At 40.6% G+C, this 25,084-nt stretch overlaps 2 protein-coding genes across 5 annotated transcripts; one reads left to right on the top strand and one right to left on the bottom strand.

The window, feature by feature from the left end:
* The first annotated feature begins 610 nt into the window (after positions 1–610).
* Positions 611–6,355, top strand: cep83 (centrosomal protein 83). Of its 3 annotated transcripts, none has more exons than XM_028400877.1 (16): positions 611–703; positions 1,689–1,895; positions 2,027–2,177; positions 2,300–2,392; positions 2,697–2,828; positions 2,909–3,160; positions 3,244–3,375; positions 3,589–3,703; positions 3,879–4,023; positions 4,155–4,304; positions 4,500–4,575; positions 4,656–4,813; positions 4,908–5,037; positions 5,223–5,326; positions 5,440–5,629; positions 5,898–6,355. In XM_028400877.1, exons 2-16 carry the CDS (start codon positions 1,696–1,698, stop codon positions 6,033–6,035), a joined length of 2,166 nt encoding a protein of 721 aa, XP_028256678.1. In that variant the 5' UTR covers positions 611–703; positions 1,689–1,695; the 3' UTR covers positions 6,036–6,355. The 3 variants fall into 3 exon arrangements, with proteins under 3 accessions (XP_028256678.1, XP_028256679.1, XP_028256680.1); XM_028400878.1 differs by having other exon boundaries at positions 640–703; positions 1,647–1,895; XM_028400879.1 differs by having other exon boundaries at positions 652–703; positions 1,720–1,895.
* plxnc1 (plexin C1) lies at positions 6,108–24,168 on the bottom strand. 2 transcript variants are annotated; one of them, XM_028400874.1, is made up of 31 exons: positions 23,015–24,168; positions 21,922–22,044; positions 20,807–20,941; positions 20,630–20,730; positions 20,450–20,555; positions 20,204–20,372; positions 19,960–20,062; positions 19,703–19,784; positions 19,400–19,435; positions 19,162–19,295; positions 18,764–18,943; positions 17,988–18,096; positions 17,633–17,806; positions 17,391–17,564; positions 17,157–17,253; positions 16,964–17,065; positions 16,506–16,609; positions 16,392–16,433; positions 16,181–16,305; positions 15,898–16,096; positions 14,911–15,057; positions 13,031–13,199; positions 12,013–12,113; positions 11,196–11,271; positions 9,975–10,009; positions 9,780–9,875; positions 9,294–9,457; positions 9,063–9,210; positions 7,941–8,081; positions 7,741–7,815; positions 6,108–6,723 (listed from the first exon to the last, which is right to left on the bottom strand). In XM_028400874.1, the coding sequence occupies exons 1-31, from the start codon at positions 24,011–24,013 to the stop codon at positions 6,619–6,621; spliced, it is 4,551 nt and encodes a 1,516-aa protein (XP_028256675.1). In that variant the 5' UTR covers positions 24,014–24,168; the 3' UTR covers positions 6,108–6,618. The 2 variants fall into 2 exon arrangements, with proteins under 2 accessions (XP_028256675.1, XP_028256676.1); XM_028400875.1 differs by having other exon boundaries at positions 17,397–17,564.
* Between the last annotated feature and the right edge of the window lie 916 nt (positions 24,169–25,084).

The following is a 25,084-nucleotide window of genomic DNA, read 5'->3' as shown; positions in this document are numbered from 1 at the left end:
CCCTATAATAATAGTAATAATAATAATAATAATAATTAGATACCCCAACTCACATTTTTAAACTGGAACTCCAGTTTGAAATCATGCTATGGTTTCCAGGGTACAGGTAGTGAACTTGAAATATTTTGAATATAAAATGATGCATTTGGACTTTTGGCTCAGCCTTTATCAGTAAAACACATTCAAACAACTAAGAAGCATATGGAGTATCATTCTTTGCACATTTGCATGATGAAGGCTGAGCCTCCAGTCCAAATACAGCATTTTAATTGAAAACTGATGACTGTATACAATTCTATACAGCCAATGGGTTACATGCAAAATAACCAGCTTTGTAAATGTTTAATTTGAATATGTAATATGAACATATCAAGCTGTTGTTGCATCATTACGTGAGTCAGTGAATATTGATTTTGTTAACATTATAAATGTATCCTAAAGTCAATATTTTTAGGGACACTTAATGAGCAATATATTTTTTTTTAACATGCCATTGTGAGCATTTTAATTTGAAGACCATTAGATTTTTGTATGACTTGACTTGCTTGACCTGAGCAATGACTTGACTTGCTCCACCTCTGGTATCCGCCGAGAAATGCACTCTGGGAAATATTTCCCATGAGCCCATAGTTTGTAGTTTACAGATTAGCTAGATAGCACATGCTAGCAAAGTAAATCTATTGGACGGAGAAGAGCTCTGGAGGTAAGGGGTTGTCCGCCAGCTTTTCTATAAAGACGAATATGTGTTTTAACACTTAAGGGTTCGTTTTTTGTCGCTATAACCCTCAACACAACAACGATGCCAAGCTAAATTGTGCTGTCGTTACCATCCCATTTCTCCAAAGTTAGCAGCCGTTTAGGTAGCCGCGTCACATGTTCTTTAAAGTCTTTTTGATTGTATTTGCACAACACTGTGAAGGGTAACCTGAATAATAATTACTTAAACTTTATTAGGTTGACTTATTGTGCTGAAAACACACAAGGCAGGGAGTGTCCGATATCGGACGCACAAACGTGGCTAGCTTGCTAGTTAGCACACGCTGAGCGCGATATTTAAAAACAATTCAATGCGACGTGAGACGAGAGTTTGAGGTGGCAACTTCTGAATTATGAAAAGGCCACAGCCAGTCCAAAGAATATTGCACTGTATTATTCACACTAAAGGCACACAGGTAGCACAAATACAGAAATGCGTAATGTGTTGTTTCATAACACGTAGCCTGTGTGCATAAGACACTACTGAACTGCGAAATTATTGCTACGATGTTAACATATTTAAGTTCACTAATTGGCTTTTTGTCAATTCCTTTTATGATAAGCCTGGATCCCCTAGTAAGTGGAGACAGTGGCTTAATAATTGCAATCACCGACTCGTCTCCACAACAGTCAACAGCCAACGAGAGCAGCTAACTAATCACTTGAGGTTGATCCAGAGCCTTTTGATAAGTAGCTGAGGGACTCTTGTTAATGTCACCATGGTTACTAACTGACAACAAAGCCAGGCCTCATTTATTTGCTTTCCAGAAAGACATTTAGCACACTTAGAGAGTGTGGGCAGTTTTTGTCTTTTAAATAGGCAGAGCTGTCTGGCTACTTTTTGTCATTCTTTAAATACAAACGTTGCAAGAGCTTTGCCTGTTTTACAGAGCTCCTATTTGTCCCCTCCTGGCTCTGATTCTCTTCTGCAGAGGTGAGATGACATCCTCTTCTTTTCGCCAGTCGCCTTCTCTTTTCCCAAACCTGGAGCCTGGGATGGGGAGGTCTGCAGCTATGTTGGGGTTGTCTGCTGGACTCGAGGGAACAGAGAAGCAGCTGCAGGAGATGCTCATCAATGAAAGGATGAAGTGTGAAAAACACAGGACCAACTTTCAGATGCTGAAGGCTGAACATGCCAGGTAGACACTAATTAGCATGTGTTTTAGTTCTTAAAGAAAATTTATGTATGTTGGAACCTTAATCTCTTTTTAAACGTAGAGCATGACATTCAGGTGTTGTTACTACTGTATGTTTGATTTCTGTTTTCCAGCCTGCAGGATAAGTTCACACAGGAGCAGGGAGAACTGAAGCACCTGCTGAGTGATGGACAGTTTCAGCAGGAGAGACTGCAGCTGCGAGTGGCAGAGCTTCAGGGAGAGCTGCTGGACAAAACCAGGGAGCTGGATGAGCTCAGACTGCAGGTACACTTCACGCAGAAGGACCAACACATTTAAAAGAAAAAAACATGTTTATTTAGAGACATGGTTAGTTTATTCCCAACTGACTGACTCTGGGTGTAAATGTTTTTCTGTGTGTGGATTAGGTGATGACCCCTCAGCGGCTGGAGTTACTCAGAGCTCAGGTGCAGCAGGAGATGGAGGCTCCATTCAGAGAAAGGTTCAGCAAATTGGAGGAGGTCAGAATCTGTCTTTTTATTTATTTAGTGTTACTTTTATGCAAATAGTGAAATTGCTGCAGACAGCTTCTGTTAAGGACTAAAATTGCTTGTGTCATTCTTTATTTTTTTTTCATTAACATGGCAATAACAGCCCCATAGTAACAGTCAAAAGTTTAGCATTGATTGGCTTTTGAAAGTCTCTGCTTAAGACAATAGCCAATCTTTTCCATTCTGCCTACTTGATTGCTCCCAGACTCTTCTGGTCCCTCTGTCCCCTTACTGACGGATGGCTAATGTGCATACATGTGTTTTCCACATGCAGGAGACAGAGAGGTACAGGTCTGAGTACAACAAGCTGCGGTATGATTACACCTTCCTCAAGTCCCAGTATGACCACCAGAGAGAGGAGCATGCTCGTGTGCTGGAGGAAAAGAGGATCCGCTATGAGGCTGAAGTAGGTTTCTTTATGTGGAGAACCAAGCTTTAGTATTGTTGAAGTGGATGGTCATACACTGATATCTCTCATGCTGTCAGATCTCTCGTCTGGAGAAAGACAAGGAGGACCTGGTGGCTCAGTATCAGGGTTCAGATGTGTTGCGTGACAGGAGTCGGGTGGAGGCTCTGCTAAGGGAGAAAGCCCAGCTTCACCTGCGGCTTAAAGGTCTTGAAGCAGAGGTGGCCGAGCTTCGAGCCCAGATAGAAAACTCTGGTCAGCAGGCAGAGAACGTCCAGCGAATCCAGATCAGACAGCTTGCAGAGTCTCAGGCAGCAATGAAGGAGCTGGAGGTAAGACGACAAGTCTTTGTGCTGTAAGTGTGACAGATATCCAGAGTTACTATTTTGGTGATTGATGTTTGCTGGTGTGACAGGTGGAGCATCAGTCACTGCGTCTGCAGCTGGAGCGAGTGGAGAGTGAGCTTCAGCTGAGCCATGAGCAGAACAGCCAGCTCACAGGGCAGCTGCACAAGGCCGAGCGAGAGGTCAACTCCCTCACCTGTCAGGTATGCTGCCCTGGGTTATTCGACCCTGAACTCTGACCCTGATAAGAAGGGAACTCCGAGTAATATATTCTATATAGTCATAATATACTTATGCTAGTTTACAGCTAATTACTGTACATGTGCTACTCCTATATATTAACACAGAATATACATTTGTCATTTTATTAATTGTGTTTCTTCCAGCTTGTCTAATCTGACTTTTATGGGTCTTAGATTGAAAGCCTGAAGCATTCACACAAACTGGAGCTAGGCAGCATCAAGCTGGAGTGTACCCGCTCTAAAGGAGAATTGGAACGCGAGCAAGATGCACTGCAGGGGCAGATTGATGGTATAGATTTCACGCTCACACTGCCACTCCCTGTTCACTTTAGATGAAAATATCTGAATAGACAGCAGGAGGGTGTATGCATAACATTAAATTTCTTCAGATCATCATCTGTTTAATTTATGGAACCCAACAATATTCCTTGCACCACCCATCAAGCTCTCCTTGTGCGCCTCAGGTCTGCAGGCAGATGTGGAGGTGCTAAAGGCAGCAGCAGAACGACATAAGGAAGTTCTGGTGGAGAAAGAAAGAGAGCTGGTCAGGAAGGTGCAATCAGCTCGAGAGGAGGAGTTCCGCAAAATGGCAGCCTTGCAAGAGGAAAAGTGAGTTTTTATTTTATACATATTATTTATGTACTGATGTAAGTTCAGTTTAAAGGCTTTGTTATTACTATACACCTACTTCTAGCTGGTGTATGTTTCATTTTAGAGCATTTTCAAATGTTTGTTGTTAGGTTGGAGATGGAGAATCGTCTCGCAGCACTGGAACAGCAGAGGGCGCTGCAGGAAGCGTCAGATCATGCCCAGAAGGAGGAGTGGGAGGAACGACTCCGCAACGCCCAGCAAGGTGAAGAGTCAGCGCGCAGAGAAGTGCAAACCCTGAGGTCAGCTTTGTGTTTATTGCTGCAATTACTGTTACAGTTTAGGAAAGCATGTCAGTGTCCTTTCTTGTCTCTGAGCCAGTTTCTGTTCCCATTTTGTGGTCAGGGTTAACGTGTGCTCTGATGTTGCAGCACAACACAACAAGTGTAAGACAATAAAAAAGGCTCTAATAATGACAGGAAGATTCTATCTCTTAGAACTAAACTACAGCAGCAGAATTCACAGCTGGAGGTGATTGAGGGACAGAAAGCTGAGATAGCCGACCTACAGCAGGTAAGTTGATGCAACATTAAAGGCTGACTTGAAAGTACTGTAGGTATAGAAACATAACTATTGTTTGTTTGATATAACAGCAAAACCAGAACATTGGGGTCCAGCTGGGGATGCTGTCACAGTCCGAGAGTGACCTGAAGGAGACTAACCAGCGACTGAGAGACACACTGGACAGAGTCCGGGAGGATCTGAGGACGGCCCGGAATCAGGCAGAGAAGAGCCAGTACGAGTCAGAGAGGTACTGTAGAGCGCTCCTCTCTTAGACCTGGACAGTTTTCAATGGCATATATGTTACATAGGAGATGGTTTCACCACATGTCCATCTCCACCAGATTGGTGGAAGACCGGCAGGTTCAATGGTTGGAAGAGAAGCACACGCAGCAGGAGCGAGAGGCTGAACTCCAGCAGAAATACTCCAAGGCCAAAGAGACACTGCAGAGGGCAGCAGTGGCCCAAAAGAAGGTACCATTTCCCCCTGTCTACCTTTGTAGATCTCCATTTGTATTTACAGATATTTGAACATATTGTATGTGTGTTATGATTAAAAGGTAACATTTTATGTGTTCACAAGTGGACAGTAAAGCAATGTAATGCAGACATACTTAAGACTTTATCAGTGTGAATTTACAGATAATGTTTGTGTTTAGAGAAAAATGCTGACAGAGAACAAAGAGAAGAAGCTGCAGAATAAGATCCAGCTGCTGGAGGCTAAAATTGAGGAGCTGGAACTGGAAGCTGCAGCAGCCAGAAAGTAAACTCTCTTATCTTATAATTGATATAATCCAACAAAGATAAATCTGCCACAAACTGATCCGTCACTGCTCACAGTGCTTTAAGTTCAAATCTGTCACTTTCTTTGCACAGACGTGCATCGTTCTCAGAGGAGCAAGCTCAACTCAACAGGCGGTTGAAGGAGCTGCAGCGACGACACAATGAGTTTCGAGGCTTGCTGCTAGGTGGCCAGGCTTCTTTCAGTGCAGCCCCAGCCTTTCTGACCTCCTCACCTACTTCGTTCCACCTTCTCGGGTCTGAGGGGCTGTTATCTAACATCCAAGTAAGCAGTTCTTCTCTTTTTCTCTCTCAATCCTCTCTGTCAGAGAAACACTAATTACAACACAGACACAACAGAAAACAGACCAGAATGTTGGAGGAGCTTTAGGTTTGAATTAACTGCTTGCACGCAGCTGAAAGTAACAAGCTCACACCTTTTCATTCCTTAAAATGTCAAATGTCAAAGTAGTGGAAACCTGACCTACACATCAGCTACTGATGTGTTTGTCTAATATGCACAATGAGAAAATTACTGTATGTGTGTGCTGCAGAGGGAGCATCCTCAGGGCGAGTTCTCTCTGCTGCGTCGCCGGCTGGAGAATCTAGAAAGTGTGCAGCAGCAGCAGCTGGAAGAACTGGGATCGCTGGTGCAAAGAGACCAGGACTTAACACCCAAGCCTGAACTCTGACCCCAATTCTACATCGCAAATGGACTACAGCGTGACATGGTGTGCCGTTTTTTTATATCAAGGGCACAATTATTTTAAAATATAAAAATGGAAACAATATTTATTGCAAATTTCCATAAAATGGAGAAATGAGTTTGATTCAGTTTACATAGCTTTGAAATGCTGTGATGTGCATCAGAACCTTTTTAATTATTTGATTCCCTCAGGGTTTTTGTTATGAGATGCTTGTTTACATTTGTACTAAAGCCTTTATGGAGAAAACATGTATGGAAATGGCTTGATAAGAACACTAATAAATTGCACAAAGATGAGGATTTTCAGCAAGTTTCACTTGTCTGCTTCATTTGGCAACAAGGCTATTTTGTTTTACACCAGAGCAGAAAATCCTGAGACACAAAAAAGTCACTAACATGGTTACCAGCTCCCTTTCACAACACTGGACCCCAGCTCCATGCCATGTTAGTAACAAGAGATGATACCAGCTGATCCCAAGTCTTGTCAGTTCTCCTCCTGACAACATTTAAGGGGTTTCCTATCATCATGCCATTCAAAGTTCATGCATGTGAGTAAAAAGCCAGGTGTCTTAGTTCCAGGAGCAGCTCTTCAGTCCATCAAATAAGTCCTTAACATGATGTAGTTGCTCTGTCAACTCAGCAGGGGCTCCATCCTGCTCCAGCTTCTCTTTGATCTAAACGAATGTCCAAATAAAATAGACAAAAAGACTCATAAACTGAGCTTTTCTAAAAACCACTCGGGGACATACCAGATATTATGTTGCACATTGAACACAAACAAAGGACTTTTTAAAGCATCAAAAGGTTTAAGTTTTTGAAGTAGTGCATACAAGAACAGGAAACACACGTGTCAGACGTGATGATATGTAAGCAAAAAATGTATCTAGATGGGGCCGTATTCTAACGAGATAAGATTCTTAGTTTTAAGAGTTTCCCTTGGTGGTGAAATTCTGAAAATTTCTCCTTGTAATTAAGACTAAATCCTAGTAAAGATAAAAATGATTCACAAACATCTTAACCCTTACGATGTTTGTGAATCATTTTTATCTTAAGAGAGGTCTTAAGTGAAAAACTGTTCAGAGTAGAGAGAAAGACTTTTAAGAGGCCTACGAGTTCCTTAAACAGAGGACAAAGAGGCGAAACGTTCTCCAAACTATGAGTGACAGTGAGCCATTTAAACGCTACAGATTAGATGGCATGTTTGTGGTTGAACTAATCTTAGATTGCAGACATGTTACTTCACACGTTTTACACTAACGTGTGCTCAAAAGTTACCAGAAGGAAGGAAGTGCTGATCTGCTGTGGTCTGGCCTTTAGATTGTACATTGATAACTGGACTGAATTTTGCTAGTTTTTTCACTCGTCAGCTAACTGCTTAGCGTGAGCATTGCTCCTCTGTTTGGTTTTCGTGTTTTTTGCTTGTTTCCATTTTGTTTGCAGGTAAATCTGTGCCAACCAGGGCAGACAGGAATCACAAGACTGTTGACTAACACTTGGCTTTCTTTTTCTCTTGACTCAAGAGGAAAAGAAAGCCATATGTTTAGAGTCTGACTAAACATATCAATAAAAAAACAATAGGTGACCTCCCTGATATCAATGAGTATTACCTAGAGATGAACTAAAGATGAAACTTTAGCCACAAAGACAAACAATGAGCATCAGACAATGAAGACAGAAAATAAAGAACTGACCTCTGTGAAGTATCGCTGCAGAAATTTGTAGAGCTCTTTGAGAGCTGCTGCTTCATTGAACTCGTTCTCATGTTTCTGAAATGAAAGCAGTCATCCATTCACTAATGTAACCCTCAATGCCACACATATATATATATATATATATATATATATATATATATATATATATATAAATATATAATTGTACTGAAATGGTCTACCTTCGACTCCTCCTGCAGGAAGTCCTTGAATTCACTGTCTTTGAGTGGTGACTGGTCTCTGATCTGTTTGTAGTAAGCCTTCACCTCCTGTCTGAACTTGGGAATGTCTTTGGCATAGAGGAGCTTGTTGGTTGGAGCATGCTGAAAGGCAGTAATATGGAAAGTACATAAGCAAAACCTTGGTCTGTGTGGATTCAGGGTTCTGCAGAATTCATATTCTCCCTTTGTTGATTTAGTCCCTGCCAACTGTCTCCACAAAGGATGCAAGATACATCAAGTACTTTCTTCTTGTATTAGATCTTGTTTCCAAAAAGTTGGGATGGTGTTGAAACCGAGTCTCAGTGTCTGAGCAACAGAGATGGTCCAAATAATAAAAGCAATGGCCTAATTATTCCCTTTGCAACACCTTTGTCTTCCAGATCTGTCTGCTTTTTATCTGCCAACAATGGAAAATAAACTAATTTCATGTGTTGTTTTTCATAAACAACTGTGACATCAACTAATTAAACTGGCATTTAAAAGGTTTAATTCCTGAAAAAGACTTTTGAGATTTGAGCAGGCCTAAAGTTGTTTAAGAGATTTATGCAGAAAAAATATTAATATTTTAAGTTTTTATAGCAGTTTTTTGGAGGTGAACATTTTTGTCCTGAATGACAAAATGGTAGCACATGTGTTTCACAGTGTTCTATTGATGTATTAGAAAAATTTAAAATTGAATTCTAACATTTGTCAAGTGAGAGTCGTTAAAAATTGCACCATATGCACCAACACAGAGAAAAAATGGTGGCGAGGTCAAGAGAAAAGAAAATTGACAAAAAAAGCCCCTAATGATGGTTAAATCGTTTATACTTTCTCGAATCTTAACCTCGCTTGGTTAACAGATTATAAAGCCTGAACACACTGATTGTTATAGGTCAATAACTGTCACAGCACATCCTAGATTTTTTTGAGGAACCAGCATCTGGATCACCTTTTACCTTTAAGTACAAAAGTTGGAAGGCTTATATAACCACACACTAATAATCCTCCAGGGCCCTAAACCCAACAGAAAGTCTTCCATATTCAGTGGCAGTGTTTTGAAAACAGGTATATAAATTCCGAGATGTTCCTGCTGTACCTTACCTTCCCCAGCTGGGTCTCATTAAGAGAAAAGCTGTCCATGAAGGCCTGAGCAATGACAGACAAGCAGCCATCCAAATGTGGCGTCTTCTCAACGTCAAATACAAACTGAGGGTTCTTCAGTATGTTGACCCAAAAGCGCAGAGGCAGACTGTAAAAGAGTGGAGAAATAAAAAAAAAAGCAGCGAATGTCCTGAAGATGATTCATGCTTTTCACATGACCCTTTGCTGTACCTGTTGGTCTTCCAGATGTGCAACACATCTGGATCGGTGATCTTCATGTTTTCTGCCTGTGTGTCTAATAAGTTGAAGAAGTATTTGATGGCATGTGGAGCTTTGCTGTGCTGCATGCCCCAGATTGACCTGAAGAGGTTCTCAACAAATGAATGTACTGCCACCTTAAAGAGAAAGAATTCATTTTCTGCTGAGTCTAAACTTATTTTTTATTTCCTATCTGAGACAATAATAAAATACAACACCCCCACTGTCACAAGAACTGTATGCACTTTAATTTATATATCTGGCCTGTGTAAAAAGGAGAAGCATCACAAAACACATTTTTTTTCTCCCAAGTACAAACTGGCGTGCTTCTCTTTCCATTGCAGCACTGCTGCAGGTGGTAAAAATAACCAAGTTACAGACACATTCTGGTATCAGTTCTGCTAGTGCTGGTGCCAGTTTATTTAGGTATAATGAGGCACTGTGACTGGTTCCCCTTACCTTGGTGGAAAGCAGCTTGGTGAGGTGCACTTCCTTCAGTTTTAACTTCTTCCTCTCTGGGTTTTTTCTCTGGTCCTCCACTACATCAGGATCAATCTGCATCAGCACACCAGTCAATATAAGTCAATATTTAATCTTAAAGTGTAGTCGTAATGTAGTAATGATGATGATTCCACAAATAACAATATCTCTCACCAAATGGAAGTATTTTCCAGAGAAATTCTCATCATCTAGGGGAAAAATGAACAGTTTAGAAACTTCATACTCATGTTATATAATAGTGACCAGAGTGCAACTAGGGCAACAACACTTGCTGAAAGCAACAGGAAAAAACATGTAATTATAGCGCGCCTATATTAACACTCCTCACACAGACCAACACACAGCTAGTTATTTTGAAACTTTTATCTCTAATGAAGATGTTGATCATCCGTTTTTTCTCATCTTTACTCCACACTTACCTAAACATAGCTGATTAAATTCCCTGGTTGTGAAATGATTTTAAAGCTAAGCTACATCAGAATCATCCCCAATATTGTGCAAATATTCTCTCTCTCTCTCTCTCTCTCTCTCTCTCTCTCTCTCTCTCTCTCTCTCTATATATATATATATATATATATATATATATATATATATATATACATATATACATACATACATATATATATATATATACATATATACATACATATATATATATATATATACATACACACATATATATATATATATATATATACATACATATATACATATATATATATATATATATATATATATATATATATATATATATATATATATATATATATATATATATATACATACATATATACATATATATATATTAAACAGAAGACCCTAACGTCAGTGTTTTTGTAATATCGATGGGGCCTTAAAACATGATTTTTACTATGCTTATGATGTCATGCATCTCTTGATAGGTGCAATATTCATTCATGATTTATTGTATAATGTGGTGACATTATACAATAAATTATTTATTAGTTTCTTTTGATGCACTATGAACAGTTTTGCAAACCACTTCTACCTCCACTCATCTGTGCAATGCCTGTAAATATGTACACTGTATCCTACTCTTATTTTGACTCTATTGTATAGTTTATCTTTACTTTATTTTATAATGTATATAGTTTTTTAATCTTATCTTATTTTTTGCTTTCTGTATCTGTGCAGTTGCAATAATGCGATTTCCCCATTGTCTCTGATATCTTAATTTTAACAATTTCATCACAATCTTTTTCTTTTTCTAATTATGCTGTAAAACAACTATTGCTTCCGAGATGTTAGAAAGAGAAAAGAAGAGAAGAGAAAAGAAAGAAAGAAAGAAAAAACTTTGTTTTTTTCTCCATATGACAATGTTGTCGATTTTGTCATTATTCAAGCAAAAGTCACCTTTTAGACTTCCCTGTGGGCTCAGAGGTGGGTGAGTTCCCCTAGAAAGCACTTTAATTGTGGCTCCATCATTAATCTGAAAAGACAAAGGTTTCAGAATTGAAAAACAGTCTGTGCAGTTAAAAAAACAAAAAAACAAAAACACCTATTTAGTTTCATTTTCAGCCAATTTAGCTTTTTTCCTGTGTAAGGAAACCACAATCACCTTTGAGTGCAACCCAGTTTGGGGTGTAAACTGGTGGGCAGGTTGTTGCTGTTGCAAACGAGAAAACAAAACTAACATGTCCTCTGTAGGCAGCGCTGCACTGATGGATAAAAACAAGCGATACCATTATGAAGCCATTACAAAGCATTCTTCCTCCTCTAGGTTCTTCCTTCAAAAAAAAATCTACTGCTTTTATCAGCTGTAATGATAAACAGAGACAAGAGCCACTTCCTCCAATTCCTCTTGCGCTGCAGGCCGACTCCCTTTAGATGAAATCATGTGGTGGTCAACAGAAAAGTAACATTTTAAACCTAGTCTTTGCTATTTAGCTTTTTGTTGGTCAAGGTGTTATGTATTTGTTATGCCACAGACACAGGCACAGTAAAAATGAGTGGCACTAACCTGTTGGCTAAATGACAAAAACTGAGCTCTGTGATCTGCCCACGTGTTCACTGAGATTACTGTAGTTCAACAAATGTGGGTGTGTTTCCGTTTCAGTTGCACTTGCATCTTTGACTGTCTTTACCCAACACACAGTTGGCCCAAAACAACACAACACAATGTTTCTGCAGTACCCTCTGTATGAAAAAATGTATGTTGTTGATATCTTACCTTGTAGTGCTTGAGTGTGTTGAGCATTGTAACTTCCCCGATAACCTCAGAGCTAGCATCTACTTCCTGAAGAGGGACAAATGATCCATCCTTCTCATACTCTGGTAGCACAAAGTGGAAAGGGTTAAAGAGCTTGAAAAATAAGTCAAATATGACTTCAAGACAGCTTGAGTTGTCCATTTTAATGCAGAGCCATAAAATATAATATATAAAAATATGAAATATACGTTTAACATAAATAACTAGACATTAAATCATCTCTGAGCTTGAAGACAGAGCTGGCATCATTTAAAAAACAACAAAATATTTTGCTTATATTTTTTTTACATATATTTTTACACTCGCTCTCCAACTTTAAACAGTTCAAACATTAAAAACAGCAGCAGTTCCTAAAATGTTGCGTAAATATGTGGAATTATTGCAAAATGAATGCAGTTCTTATCCCCAATGTGTAGGAGTATTGAACCGTATCATACTCTGTCATTTCTATTTGAAAGAATGAAGGCTTGGTCGAGTGTGTTACATTTTTTTAGGTTTAGCAGGACAGCGCCCTGTGTTTCTTTCGGTTTTGTTTTGGAAATGAGGCGTGTTTGGCATGTTACTAGCCTTGGTTTTCTTTCAATTTAAAATGTTCTCTGTTGCATTTCCTGTTTTTGCCAGTTTCATGCTCTGTGTAATTAGTTTGGTTTCCTGTATTTTCAAGTATCTGTCCCCTCGTGTTGACTCAGTTTCTTTCCTGTTCAAGTGTCAGTCAGCTTCCTTAAGCTTCTTGGTTCCTTATACTTGTCATTTTATTTTTGTGGTCAGCTTTTCTCGTGTGTCTCAATATGTCTCTTCTGTCATGTTCAAATTACAATCGTCTGGACAGCAAGCAAACACTTGAGACATAAAAGCTTAAGCAATATCAGTCTATCCCCGATAATATCATTTGGTTTATGGATAAAGCAAAAAAAACAGTATAGTCAAAACAGGATTGAAGAGGTGAGACTGAAAGCTACACCACTGCTCTGTTACTTACCAATGCAAACATCCCGGATGGGAGTGTTGTAGGGGAAACCAAACTTGGCCTTGAAAGTAGACAGGATTTTCTCCTTGACCTGCTCCACAGTGTCACAGCTGAGGGCACTGACCTCTAGAGGTTCACTCACTTCTCCACCACTGCCCAATGCAAACAGTACATTCAGCTTCTGTAGCAACACACACACGCACATATATTAATACAACAGATATGTGAATGTATTTACTAATACCCGTTTTATGTCACACATTTTGGCTCACTGAGACCCTTGTTTTGTTGTTTAGTTGTGTAACCTGCCCCACCTTTCACCAAAGCACTCTGCTAGCATGCATATGTGACTGCAGGAGCATACGCACATTCTAAATGCCAGTGAGCTGTGCAGCATGCATGCATGTACGGTTTGCGTGCATTTACAACCATGCAAACAACCCACCGATGCCAACTTCAGCTTACCGACATTACACAAACTAAAAAGAAGCCTCGCTGACCCCCTCATGACCCCCTGAGAACAGTCGCATCATCAGTCATTCTTTGTTGGACAGTACGCTGCTTTATGGAGAGGTGAGGTTGATGAAAGCTAGTGTCATTAACCTCCATCTTATTTCCATCTACACTTTGGTGACTAATGCACACATCATCTAATGGATGGAGATGAGCAGTGAAGTGAGATAGTGGTTTGTTAGATTAGATTAAGGCCTCTGTTACTGCTGTTGTTTGAGCCGAGCAGCAGCAGAGAGACCAAAATGTACAAGAAGGAGGAAGCACTGAAGATGTAACAGCTACATGGAGGCTGGGCGACATTTGCAGTTCATGGAAGAATATTAACTTTTTATGTAAAACATTATTGTACAACGTGGTTAAATGATAAAAATACGTAGTACCAATAGGAATATGAATAGATATGGTCTTGTAACTGTGTTTTGACAAATCCGTCTGTCTGTTTTCACTTACAAATCTCAGCTCATACATGTTTAGATGTCAGTTTTTCTACCACATTTCAAGGGTGCAGAGAGGTGTGTCCATGAAAGCCTGTTGTGTATGTGGGTTCATTGATGTGTTTAATCTGAGGTTCCCCTTTCTGAAACAACACTCAGTAACATGAGAAGCACTGTGTGTCTTGTGGGATATGACCAAAGAGCTGCAGCAGCAGTCTATAATATTGAGTTTTCTGTCACAATATAGAGAAATGAGAATTTTATCTTTAGCATTTAATGTGATCGGCACTTAAGACAGAGGGAGTTTAGAACTTCATTTTTTGTGCATTATCACTTAAGAGTCAAACAGCACATGTTCACAAGAGCATATATTCCAAACTTCTGTATTTCTATAAACTTGTTTAAACTCTTGTATATTTGGACATAGATTCAGTAATCTGGTTGAGGTTGAGTAACTTCCAGGAAATAAAATAAAAAGATAACCAGGGATCTTTTTTAGAACTGTCAAAGCGTTGCATGTAAAAAAGGCTTTAAAATACACAGAGCAGGGCGTGTCCTGTCCTGATAAGATGTTTTTACTCTCACAACACCAGAGTGTGTTCACACTGAAACTCTATTGCATTTAAAATCTATTTGAACTTAATATTCAGGATAATATTTTAGGCTATATTGGTGGGCTGTCAGATAGTACATTAAATTGAAGCAGTTTTGTACTTACAAAACTGGGATAAAGCAGAACTAAGAATTAGGAAGTGTTAATGATCACTTCCACTTGTACAAGCTCCACTGACAACACACATATGTGCATAGTTGGGGCATTACTCCCTGTGTGTGAAGTACGTAAACGTCCACACATGAGAGAACCCCTTGTTTGGGCTCAAGTAATCTGCTCAAGAGTGCAAATGTTCTAAGATGTAAAACGGATGTGTGTGTGTGCATGTGTACCAAGGAGCTGAAGTCCTGAGCCTGCCACAGCAGCCAGTCCTCACTGAGTGTATAAAGAGCTTTCTCTGTCACACAGTCCACTGGTCCTTTGGCAATCTGCTGCGTGAGAGCGCTCACCATCAGGAACAGGTGCTGGCCAACACTTTCCTGTACAAAAAGAGAAATTAAGCTGGTCAAAGAAGTCTCAGGCTTTGGTTTGTGTGTTGAAACTTTCAGTGGTTAATCAGTGAGAACATTCTGTTACATACTAACTTCTAACAAACAAAGCTTTATAAAATTAACATAACATGGCTGTGCAGACACTGCTAGAATTAGCACATGTGTATATTACAGAGTTAAGGTATACTGATAGGTAAATATGAAAAACACAGGAGTGGCTAGAGCTAATGTTTTTACCTATGGTTACACTTTCTTTATGATGATGTCATGATATGTATGAATAGAGATAGATGGTTCACTAAATGGGTGAAGAGTCTGCTCTAGAGCATGCCCTGCTAAGATGTCATGGAATAATCTTGACAGCTTGCATTCAGCATTCATCTGTTGTAATTTTATGATCCTTTGCAGCTCAGCTTGTTCCTATTTAGTCACACACAATCTTGGTGTTGACATACACATATTCCCAATATTTCCAACAGAACAAATGTGAGTCAGAAGTCATCATAACAGTTCTGTGAGGTTGTACATGAGCAAAGCATGCTAACACACTGATGCTAAGCAGGAGTAATTCATTTGACACTGTTCATCAGGTGCAACAGTGAACAACACTGAGGCTGATCTGATCATGATTCTCATTAGAACACATTATACTTGAACTATAAATTTCAACTTATATGACATATTCGTCTATATACATCCTATTTTTGTCCAATAAAACTCTTACAAAAACTTTAAAGCTGGAGAGGGGTAGTTATCCTATCTCATTGCTTTAACAGTAAATATTAGATAAGGACCATTGAAGACATAAAAAGACTGATGGTTACAGACCCGGAGGAAACCATACAGGCAGATGGACATCCAGTTGGTCAGCAGCTTCTCCACTATGGACTCTGTGCGTCGCAGCAGCAGTTTGACCTGAGTGTTGCTGGTCTGTTGCATCAGATCCTTCAGCAGAACCTCCATCACCTCCGTCAGGTATGACAAGTTACCATGAAGTGCTACGGTGAGTAGAGATGCAAATACACACCTGGAACAGGTATAAAATAGATGAGTAGATTAAGTACAGAGATTACAGAGACACATCACATGCTGTACAATATCACAAACTGACTTGTCTTTGATGGTGAAGCTCTTCTGCCCCTCCAGAGCATGCACCATGGAGGTAAGAAACAACTGGTCTTGGATCAGCTTGGACAAACTTTGGCAACACTCATCCAGCTGAATCTTTACCACATCCTGGTTCCAGTTTAGAAATAACAATACATGACTTACAAAGCTGTCCAAAAATCAACATGCCAACAACAGCTTGTCACAAACCTTACCTGATCAATGTCTTTGATACACAATGCTGTTAAAGCTTCATTCTGAAAAATAAAACATGAGTCATACCAGTGACCATTTGTGTTCGACAGCATGTCTTTGTCATTTGACTCTACCTCAGGAAAAAAGATTCTGGAAGCAAAGTGTTTGTAGTCTAGGAACGGAATGGCTCCAACATTTTCCATTAGATCAGCCTTCTCTGTCTGCAGATCCACAAATCCTGTGGAGGACAGAGAAGCTGCTTTTAGAGACAGCAGACCACATGAACACATTATGTATTTGAATGCAGTATGATGGTAGAAAACATGTCTACCATGCACTAACAACACTTCACATCTCCACACACCTAAAGCTGATTAATATACTGTGAATGTGGCCAGTGTGCTGCAAGTATCGCATCTTTCTTTTTCCGTTAATTGGGAAAAATGACTGAAGTTTTAGGCACCCTTGGGTAAAAATGATTCATTTTTATGTCTGCTTACTGTTTTAACAATCAAATACTTCTGAGGTGTGTTCGATTTTTTCTTAATTGTTAGGTACCTTATAAAAACATTGAGATTTATTTGTGACTGACCTTGTCTGATGTCATTTCTAATGTCAAGCTCCAGGTCCTCCATAACCCTGTTCATGTGGGCAGTGAGTTTTCTCTGTTGTCTTCTGTAGACAATCACCACAACTGAAAGACAAACATTACATTTTACAAATATTGTCTGTTTTGGAGGTTTGCAAAGAAGCAAAACTCACTCCACCATTCTCTGTGCACTTACCAACAATAATGCAAGGTATCAGTAGAAGGACAAGCAGTACTGGGAGCACTAATGGGACATTAAGCGTCAATGTTTTTGTTGTGTTTCCATACTTTATCTGTAAAAGACATTTTATAGTCAAATGAAACCCAGTAAACAGCACTGAGAGGGCACCTTAGAGAATTGTTGAGACTTGACATGATTCAAATTCACTTCTGCATTGTACACTTGGTGCAGCATGACTCAAGGATTTACCATTAACAGTAGGTTTTGAAACTTGGTGATGGGTGTTTTCTTGATCTCACAGATGAAAAAGTCTGTCTCGTTATTGGTTTCTTTGTCTTCGATGATGCAGGGGTGTTTCTGTCCATCTTGAATCCCCCACACTGACAGTTCTTCTTTTGCTACCCCCAGTTTGTCTGCCTTTTTCTGCAAGAAAGACACAAAATGTAGAATTTGTTCATGTGTTTGTTAACATGTAATTAAGATATAATTACCTGTATTGTGATGCGGACATTGTCCCCTGTCTCTGTGGATGTGAAGCTTGTAAACTCAGGGTCAGGATAGTAGGTTATTGTGGAGCAGGTCAAGGTTTGATTGGCTACTTTTAGAACCACAGGGCTGCTGGAAATGTGAGTGTTTCCTGCTGCAGGTGTGTCATAGGCGAGATTCTGCATGGAATTAAAATCATTATGTTATACACAGCATGTGATGATGATAATATCACACCATGTAATACCATTCATTTAACATTATATAGCATCGTACAATACATCTATATGACAAAGATTGCAGCATATATATATAAATGACATAGCTGATGTGGTACATTGTTCATGTCTGCTGATGCACCTGATAGCTGCTGTTTCTGGGAAGACTGACTTCCTGCTGGGCCTGGCTGTGTATGACTCCTTCTACAAACTCCAGGTTGGACCCTGTGACTGTGATCTTCCTCTTTCCACTGCAGCAGAATCACAGAAGAGGTCATTTAATGTAGAAGTCATCCCACAAAAGAATCTTACACTGACTAATTGTAGACCTTCAACTGGTAAAACATTACATGTTTACATCTGTGTTGGTTTTTGTACAGAAAGGAGGTGAAATGACACTTTGAGATGCTGCAACAAAAAAAGGGAAGCAGTCTTATACTGAAAGAAATAACATTTTGGGAAGTGGCTGTCTCTCATCTCACCAGATGGCCCTTAACATAACACTGTTTCTTGGAAGAGACGTCAGTAAAAAGCTATTGAAGTTGGTGACAAAGCAGCGGGGACAGATTCAAATGGTGGCTGTAAGTTTTTTTAGCTGTTCGAGTTGTTTTAAAAATTTTAAAAAAGTGTGGTCAGGAGCTCTGAGCACTGATCTGTACTTTGTAGCGATCATTTATTTATGGCAGGATACTACATGATTCACAACAAGATAACATCAGTGGAGCTTGGTTTTAGTATTTTTACCATAGTAGTGTGGTAGCAAAGCACTAAGCATGCTTAGTGCTGCATGTTTGAAATACTGAGAAATAGGTTGCCACTGTTGCCACTGTACAGAAACACTGCATCAGAATCAGATAGAAATGTACAATTATTGTTTAATGTCCATTTTTTTGTCAGTAAAGCAATTCCAAAGCCTACCTGATCCAGGTGCTATTTGGTGCAATGTTGGTGCAGGAAGGTGATGATCGGTAGGTGACTTTACCGTTGCCATGGCAGCTACCGTCTGGGAGGAGGACACACACCTTGACCACACCCTTTTTATCAGTGCTTGGAATGTGGAACGTGAGATTCACACCAGTGTTGTTCCAAACAGGGGATCTGAGCAAAACACATTACAACAATTATTAATATTCAGTAAAAAACAGAAAAGCAGAAAAATACTCTGCTTTACTGTAAAGCTTGTGCACTCATACGGAAAAGCATGAGAAACCAGATGTGCATCATTCTATAGTCTGAAGCTACTCCAAAGCTGCTCCAGTGAAAATGAAAGCTTCTGACGATGTCTATGCTGAGGAATATGCTGCAAGTGGACTCACTCTTGGTAAGTACAGTCCATGTCGGCCTGAATCCTCACTCTGATCACATGACTGAGGTTATGACCCGACAACACGGCATGGTTTCTGCCATAGAAAGACACAACACTGGGAGTGATGGAGGAGATCTCTGGCCTCTGACAGGGAAACACACACACAAATAATTAGCTTTGACACATTACATTATTTATTGAATGCTAACAGTGCATGTGACTGTCAAAAGAACTGAGGATAGACTCACAGAAATCCCAGACTCCAACATTTGGCAAACACCGACCTGCAGGAGATGAATTCAGCAGGTTTATGTGAAAGTTAGGGTTCTAGTAGAGTTTATCCAGGACCACCTGGGGCTACTGTTAACTTAACTTAACAGGATTTATAGGATTATAAATAAATAAACGTGTTCTCTGCCAAGGACCTGAGTTAATGTGAAGATATGTGTTTTTGACATGTAATCCATATATCACTACACAATGTACACATTTCTTAACATAACTGAATGAATGAATTGATGTATCAATGCAGCTAAAAAAAATATAATTACATGCACTGCTTTTTTGTTAGCCCAGGAACAGCTGTTGGTGTCTGTGCTCCATCCGCACCCAGCCATCATACACTGCCGACACCTGAAGAGTAAATAATCACAGGTTGTATATATATTAATATTTACCTTTAATTGTGTAAATGTGTTAATAGCTTGAGCAAGAGGATACTAATTTCCCCCTCTATCTACCACCAATCCATCTATATGATTTACCAGAGCCAACGGTCAGTGTCTTTATTTTATATGAACAGACTTACAAAGCAGAACTCGGTGGCCCGCTGATGTCAGAGCAGTTAGTCAGCTTCAGTTGCTCCAACAGCTGCATTTGTCCAAGTGTAATCTGTACTGTGACTTGTAGACCTGTTAAGTGGAAATAAAATGAAAAATGTTTTTGTCATTTTAGCTGTATGAACTAATGCGTTGTAGCACAGATTTTCAGTTAGTTCTGACTCTCATAATATTTATATTAATTTTTTTAATTAATTAAATAACTTCACCTACCATCAGCAGGAAATGTGGTGTTATTAGAGAAAATGCAGGTGCATTGTGGGAACTGTGGACGAGGGTTTTTCCCGCTACAAAGCATCACAGTGGCTACAGAGAACTGGCAGGTGAAGTTTGATGACATGTTCTGACGCACAGTCAGGTGTGTCTGGATGTTCAGTGAGATCTGAGAAAGGACCAGATACGACTGATCAATCACTGATGGTGCCACTGATTCCAAGTGTGTGTGTGTGTGACCTGTACCTGTCCATCAGGATCCTTTGAAACTTTGTGTGAAATCATTTTCTGTTGTAAATCATCAGGGATGGACAACCAGTCTGAATCCTTACAGTCATCTTCAAATGTGCAGCTGAGAAGGAAAAGCCTTTGATAACAGAGTTTCTCACAGTTTGAAGATGTCCGCTGCAGATGTTGTTCCCTCACCTGTTCTTAGCCTGACACCAGACACAGTATGGATCCTGTGCAGACCAGCAATCCTTCACACTTGTGTATGTGTCGCACTTTGACACAGGCACACGTCTCATCTGGAACAAGACATTCAGAAACACTTCAAAACACAGCACATGTATGTGTGGCATTATGATGTCCTGATGTGATTACCTGCTCTCTAAAGGGCACATACACATGTTTATGATCCACTGGATCCAGCTGCATTTTGGGAAACACTTGGCGGTCATCACTGGTCCTATAGAGCACTCTGGGACATGCTGTGTGATAGTGCCTGTCAACAGCAAGCTGACAACAAGAAAACTGCTTTGTTAGAACGATGAACAACCATACTGTTGTGTAGCAAAATAAAAGCAATTAAAACTGGTGAATTTGATCAAATCACAAGTGATCAAAAATGTATACTAAACAAAAAAGGGAAGCAAATACCATTAATTTGTCCACCCTTTTAACTAGCATCCCCCTAGCTTAGATAGTGTCTGATAACAACACTGGAAGCATAGAGACATGTATCTCTCAGTTGCAAACACATTTAATCTCTTGATGTGCTGTTAATGTTAGTCATTATGCAGGTGTAACTAGGGTATTTGCTTTCTACTTAAGTTATAAAGATTTGATTCATAGTAGCAGGACATCATACACTTATGGAACAAAACAGATGCTACTGAAATCAATGACTGTGGTGAAGACGTGGAAGTAGAACTGCTCTTCTTTTTGTGTCTGTGGGATTTGTTATGTCTCACCACACACTAATGGCCACCACTATTAGGGCTACCGAGGAAAACCTTCATCTGGTGTGTTTCACTCTGAGATGTACTGTGTTGTCTGCAGATCGTATAGTAAGTGTGTTGTAAACTGGTCTTTCTGCTGCATGTCACTTCCACCCAGTTGCCTCACTGAGCCATGTACCAATACACAGGATATGATGCAACTTGTGCTGCTCAGGCTAAACGATTAGGCAGAAAGGCCACAGTGATGTCTGCAGAGTGCCCATGCTTAAACTCTCCAGTGTTGTGTTTTTCAGGTTCTACACCTCCATCTTGTGGAGTGTCACTCACCTGTCAGCACAGCTGAACCTCAGTTCAGCAGCCAGATTACATGCAGGCTAGTTTGCCTGTTTGAGCTGCTCTGACTTACTTGTTGATCCCCAAGAGACAAGGAGAGGTTACCAGGACTACACTAGCTAAGCTAAGCCAGCAGTAGTGCTGCCAGACCACCATCTCTAAAAACTGCACTTCTGTATTTTTCACAACAACATGAGTAAACACCTTAATGAGCTGTCCATCTCCAGTCCCAATGAAGAAAACCATCCAGGCCCTCTGCCTCACTGCCAGCACAGAGGTCACGTCATTCTGCTTGAAGAGGACTTTTTCTGGTTTCAAGGTCTTTGGCTGAGAAACAGAAATGCACAGATAGTCAGCTGTCAGACACCTGAAAAACGTATTGTACAATTACTGAGCTGTTGTCATTAGTGGTGGAAAGTAACTAAGTATTTGTACTTCGTTACTGTACCAGTACTTAATTAATTTTTTATGTATTTATACTTAAGTAAACGTAATAGTGCATACTTTTACTCCACTACTACATTTCTACAGTGTTTGTAGTTACTTGTTACATTTGATGAACACAGCGCTGGACTGATGTGAGGTCAGACTCTGCATGGAGGTGGTGTCACGCTGCCAGCTGTGTTTCTATAATGAGCCTCAGTCATGATGCCAGTGCTCTGGCTCAGTTAGCTAACTAGTTAGCTACTGTCTGCTAACACAAGTCCATCAATCAATCATCAATGTCTGATTAACATGAATCATAACATGAATCTACAGCAGAAATACTTCCACAGTAAAAATGGTGAATGCCTGTTTTTTATTAGCAGCCTCTCTGTTCACTTGATGCCCACAGCCTGCCTCATGACACACAGACCTGTTCATAGCTGCTTCTGGACTGAAAATGTAAATTACCTACATATTTGACCATTTTAATTTTAAGATGATTTCTTTGATTATTTTAACCTGTTCAGATATCCTTTGCAATGGAAATCAAATATAGGTATTCGATGCATGAGTACTTTTACTTTTAATACTTACTTAAACTTACCTAAGTACATTTAAAAGTAAGTACTTAAGACTTTTACAGAAGTAGGATTGTTGATGCAGCACTTCTGCAAGTAATTTGTGTATATATCACATCTGAAATGTTGAAGATCTGAACATGTTTACCTATAAAAACTTTACCTTTAAATTGTATAAGTTGCGCTTTTCTACCCCACAAAGTAACCTTGTATTTTTATTTTCTATCACCTCCTTAAATGTTTAGCTCAGGCTACATGAACCATGATAATGCTTTGTTTATAATGTGACTCACTTCCACTGGATTCTTGGGTTTGGTGTAGTAGAAGTCTGGATCTGTGTCTGAGCCTCTGCTGAGATCAGGGCTGATGTCAAACACCACCAGCTGGGTGTTGCTCTGTCTTCCGTCCACACTGAACACGCCGCTCCAAAGCACCTGCTGCCCACCCGGGATAACAGAGGAGGCCACGAGTCTGCTGCCTCCATCAGAGAGCGTCGCGCCACGCAGGGACTTGATCGTCTGTGTTTTGCTCCCTTTACCTTCAAACCAAATGAGACGGACTTTGTTCGAAAGTACGTTAGAGAGCAGATAGATGGTTGAACCGATCTGAAATCCGTCCACAAACTCCACATCACCGTCACTTTTGATCACAGATGTGCCATGTTTATCAGAAAAAGAAAATATGCCTCCAGTCTGATCATCTGTGTCCTGCAGGTTGACAGTCTCTGCATCAGAGCACCTGCTGTCTTTGGACTCGTCCCTGCGTCGCTGTATCGCGGTCAGAATGTACGTGCCCGTCTCTACATCCACCAGAAAGCTGACGGACGCGTTGCTGCGCCGCAGTGATCCCACCAGGATGGCTTCACTGTGGAGGCGGTTGGAGATCTGCTTCAGGTCCAGAATCTCGCAGTAACCACAGTTCTTATCGATCACACCGCAGCTGATCAGAGAGTTGTTCTTAAGAAAAGGTAAGAACACGTTGACGGTGAAAGCTGCGCTCCCCTCAGCCGGCTCAGAAACTCGATCAAACCGCTCTTGGCCTGATTGGTTCCAGTTCCTCGGGATTCCTCTCTGGGTCAGACTGTGGATCAGAGTCAGTTCGTGGTTCAGCTGGTAGAGCCTCTCCTCTGTAGCGATGTAAACCATGTTGTTGGCCACGGCGAAGTGCCGGAGGTCTCCATCAAAGGTGAAGCTTCCATCCTCCTCCAGGCACCGAGCCGGTTCTGTCCAGAGGACAGACAACAGACCGAGCATCAGGATCATTGTTGGCAGCTCCAACAGGTAAACCTTCATACACTGAAGTCCTGCACGGCATCTGCGCTTTGACAGTGTCGTGCGTAAAGGCTCAGTGCGTCTCTGCTGAAAGGAGAAGTGCTCGGAGTGGGAGGGAGCGCGCCGCCATTAGGTTAAGAAACTAACTTAACTAACCCTGGTTCTCGGACACACGAGTGAGTTAAGGCTGTTCCATACTCCGCGAGACAAAGACGCCCACAAAATGACGTCATTTTTTGTCTCTGCCCGCCCGCTGATCCGCACTTTTGTGCACAGGGTTTGGGTCGAACACAGTTTTTCAAGGCTGTGCGGCAACCATGCTGTGATTGGTCGGAATTTATTGTGGGCGTGATGAAAGTGGAGAAGCGCAAGAGCCTCTCCAGGTATATAGGTAGGTGTATAAACAGCATTCAACAGATTTAGATAAGACCATACCGGTTTTGCATGATGAGCAATAAAAGAAAGAAAGGCTAGTCAGGGTGATTTGTCACCAATAACTCCAGACAGCCATTCACACATACCAGATGGTGACTGTTATTACCATTCTATATACTCCTACATACCCGGGCATAATAGGCTCGTTAACAATGTCTGTATATCTTTGCTATTGTTACTTTTAATGTCGCATCTTCACAGCTCATCACCGGACAGTTTGAAGTATCGCAGGCACATTGGAACACAGTAGATGTGCAAATGTGGTCATAAAGGCACAAACACTGAATCTTTGCTTATCTTATCTCAACCTGGGACACACCCCTCCGTGCTGTGCCCCAGAAAATTTGTTTCCACTACCCCAACTCTGACTGGCCGACAGACGCGGCGTCTGCTCGCAAAGGAGGGACTTCCTCCTGGTATGACACAGCGTCGCTACCATTATATCAGAGGGGGACGTGTCCCCCCCACATTTTAAAACGGCCCGTTTGGACCCCCCCACATTTAGTGAGTAGGAAACTCCACCTAACGCTGTTTCGATTGCTCGTGAAAAACTCCGTTCCACTTGGTTCATAAGAGAATAACCTCACCGCTGAAATCCACTCCACGTTTTCCTGGTTACCACAGCGCTGCAATACCGTTACTATAGTAACGGACCTA

The sequence above is a fragment of the Parambassis ranga genome, chromosome 2 (assembly GCF_900634625.1).
Source record: "Parambassis ranga chromosome 2, fParRan2.1, whole genome shotgun sequence".
Lineage (NCBI taxonomy): Eukaryota > Metazoa > Chordata > Actinopteri > Ambassidae > Parambassis > Parambassis ranga.
This window is presented reverse-complemented; position numbering and strand designations above follow the sequence as displayed.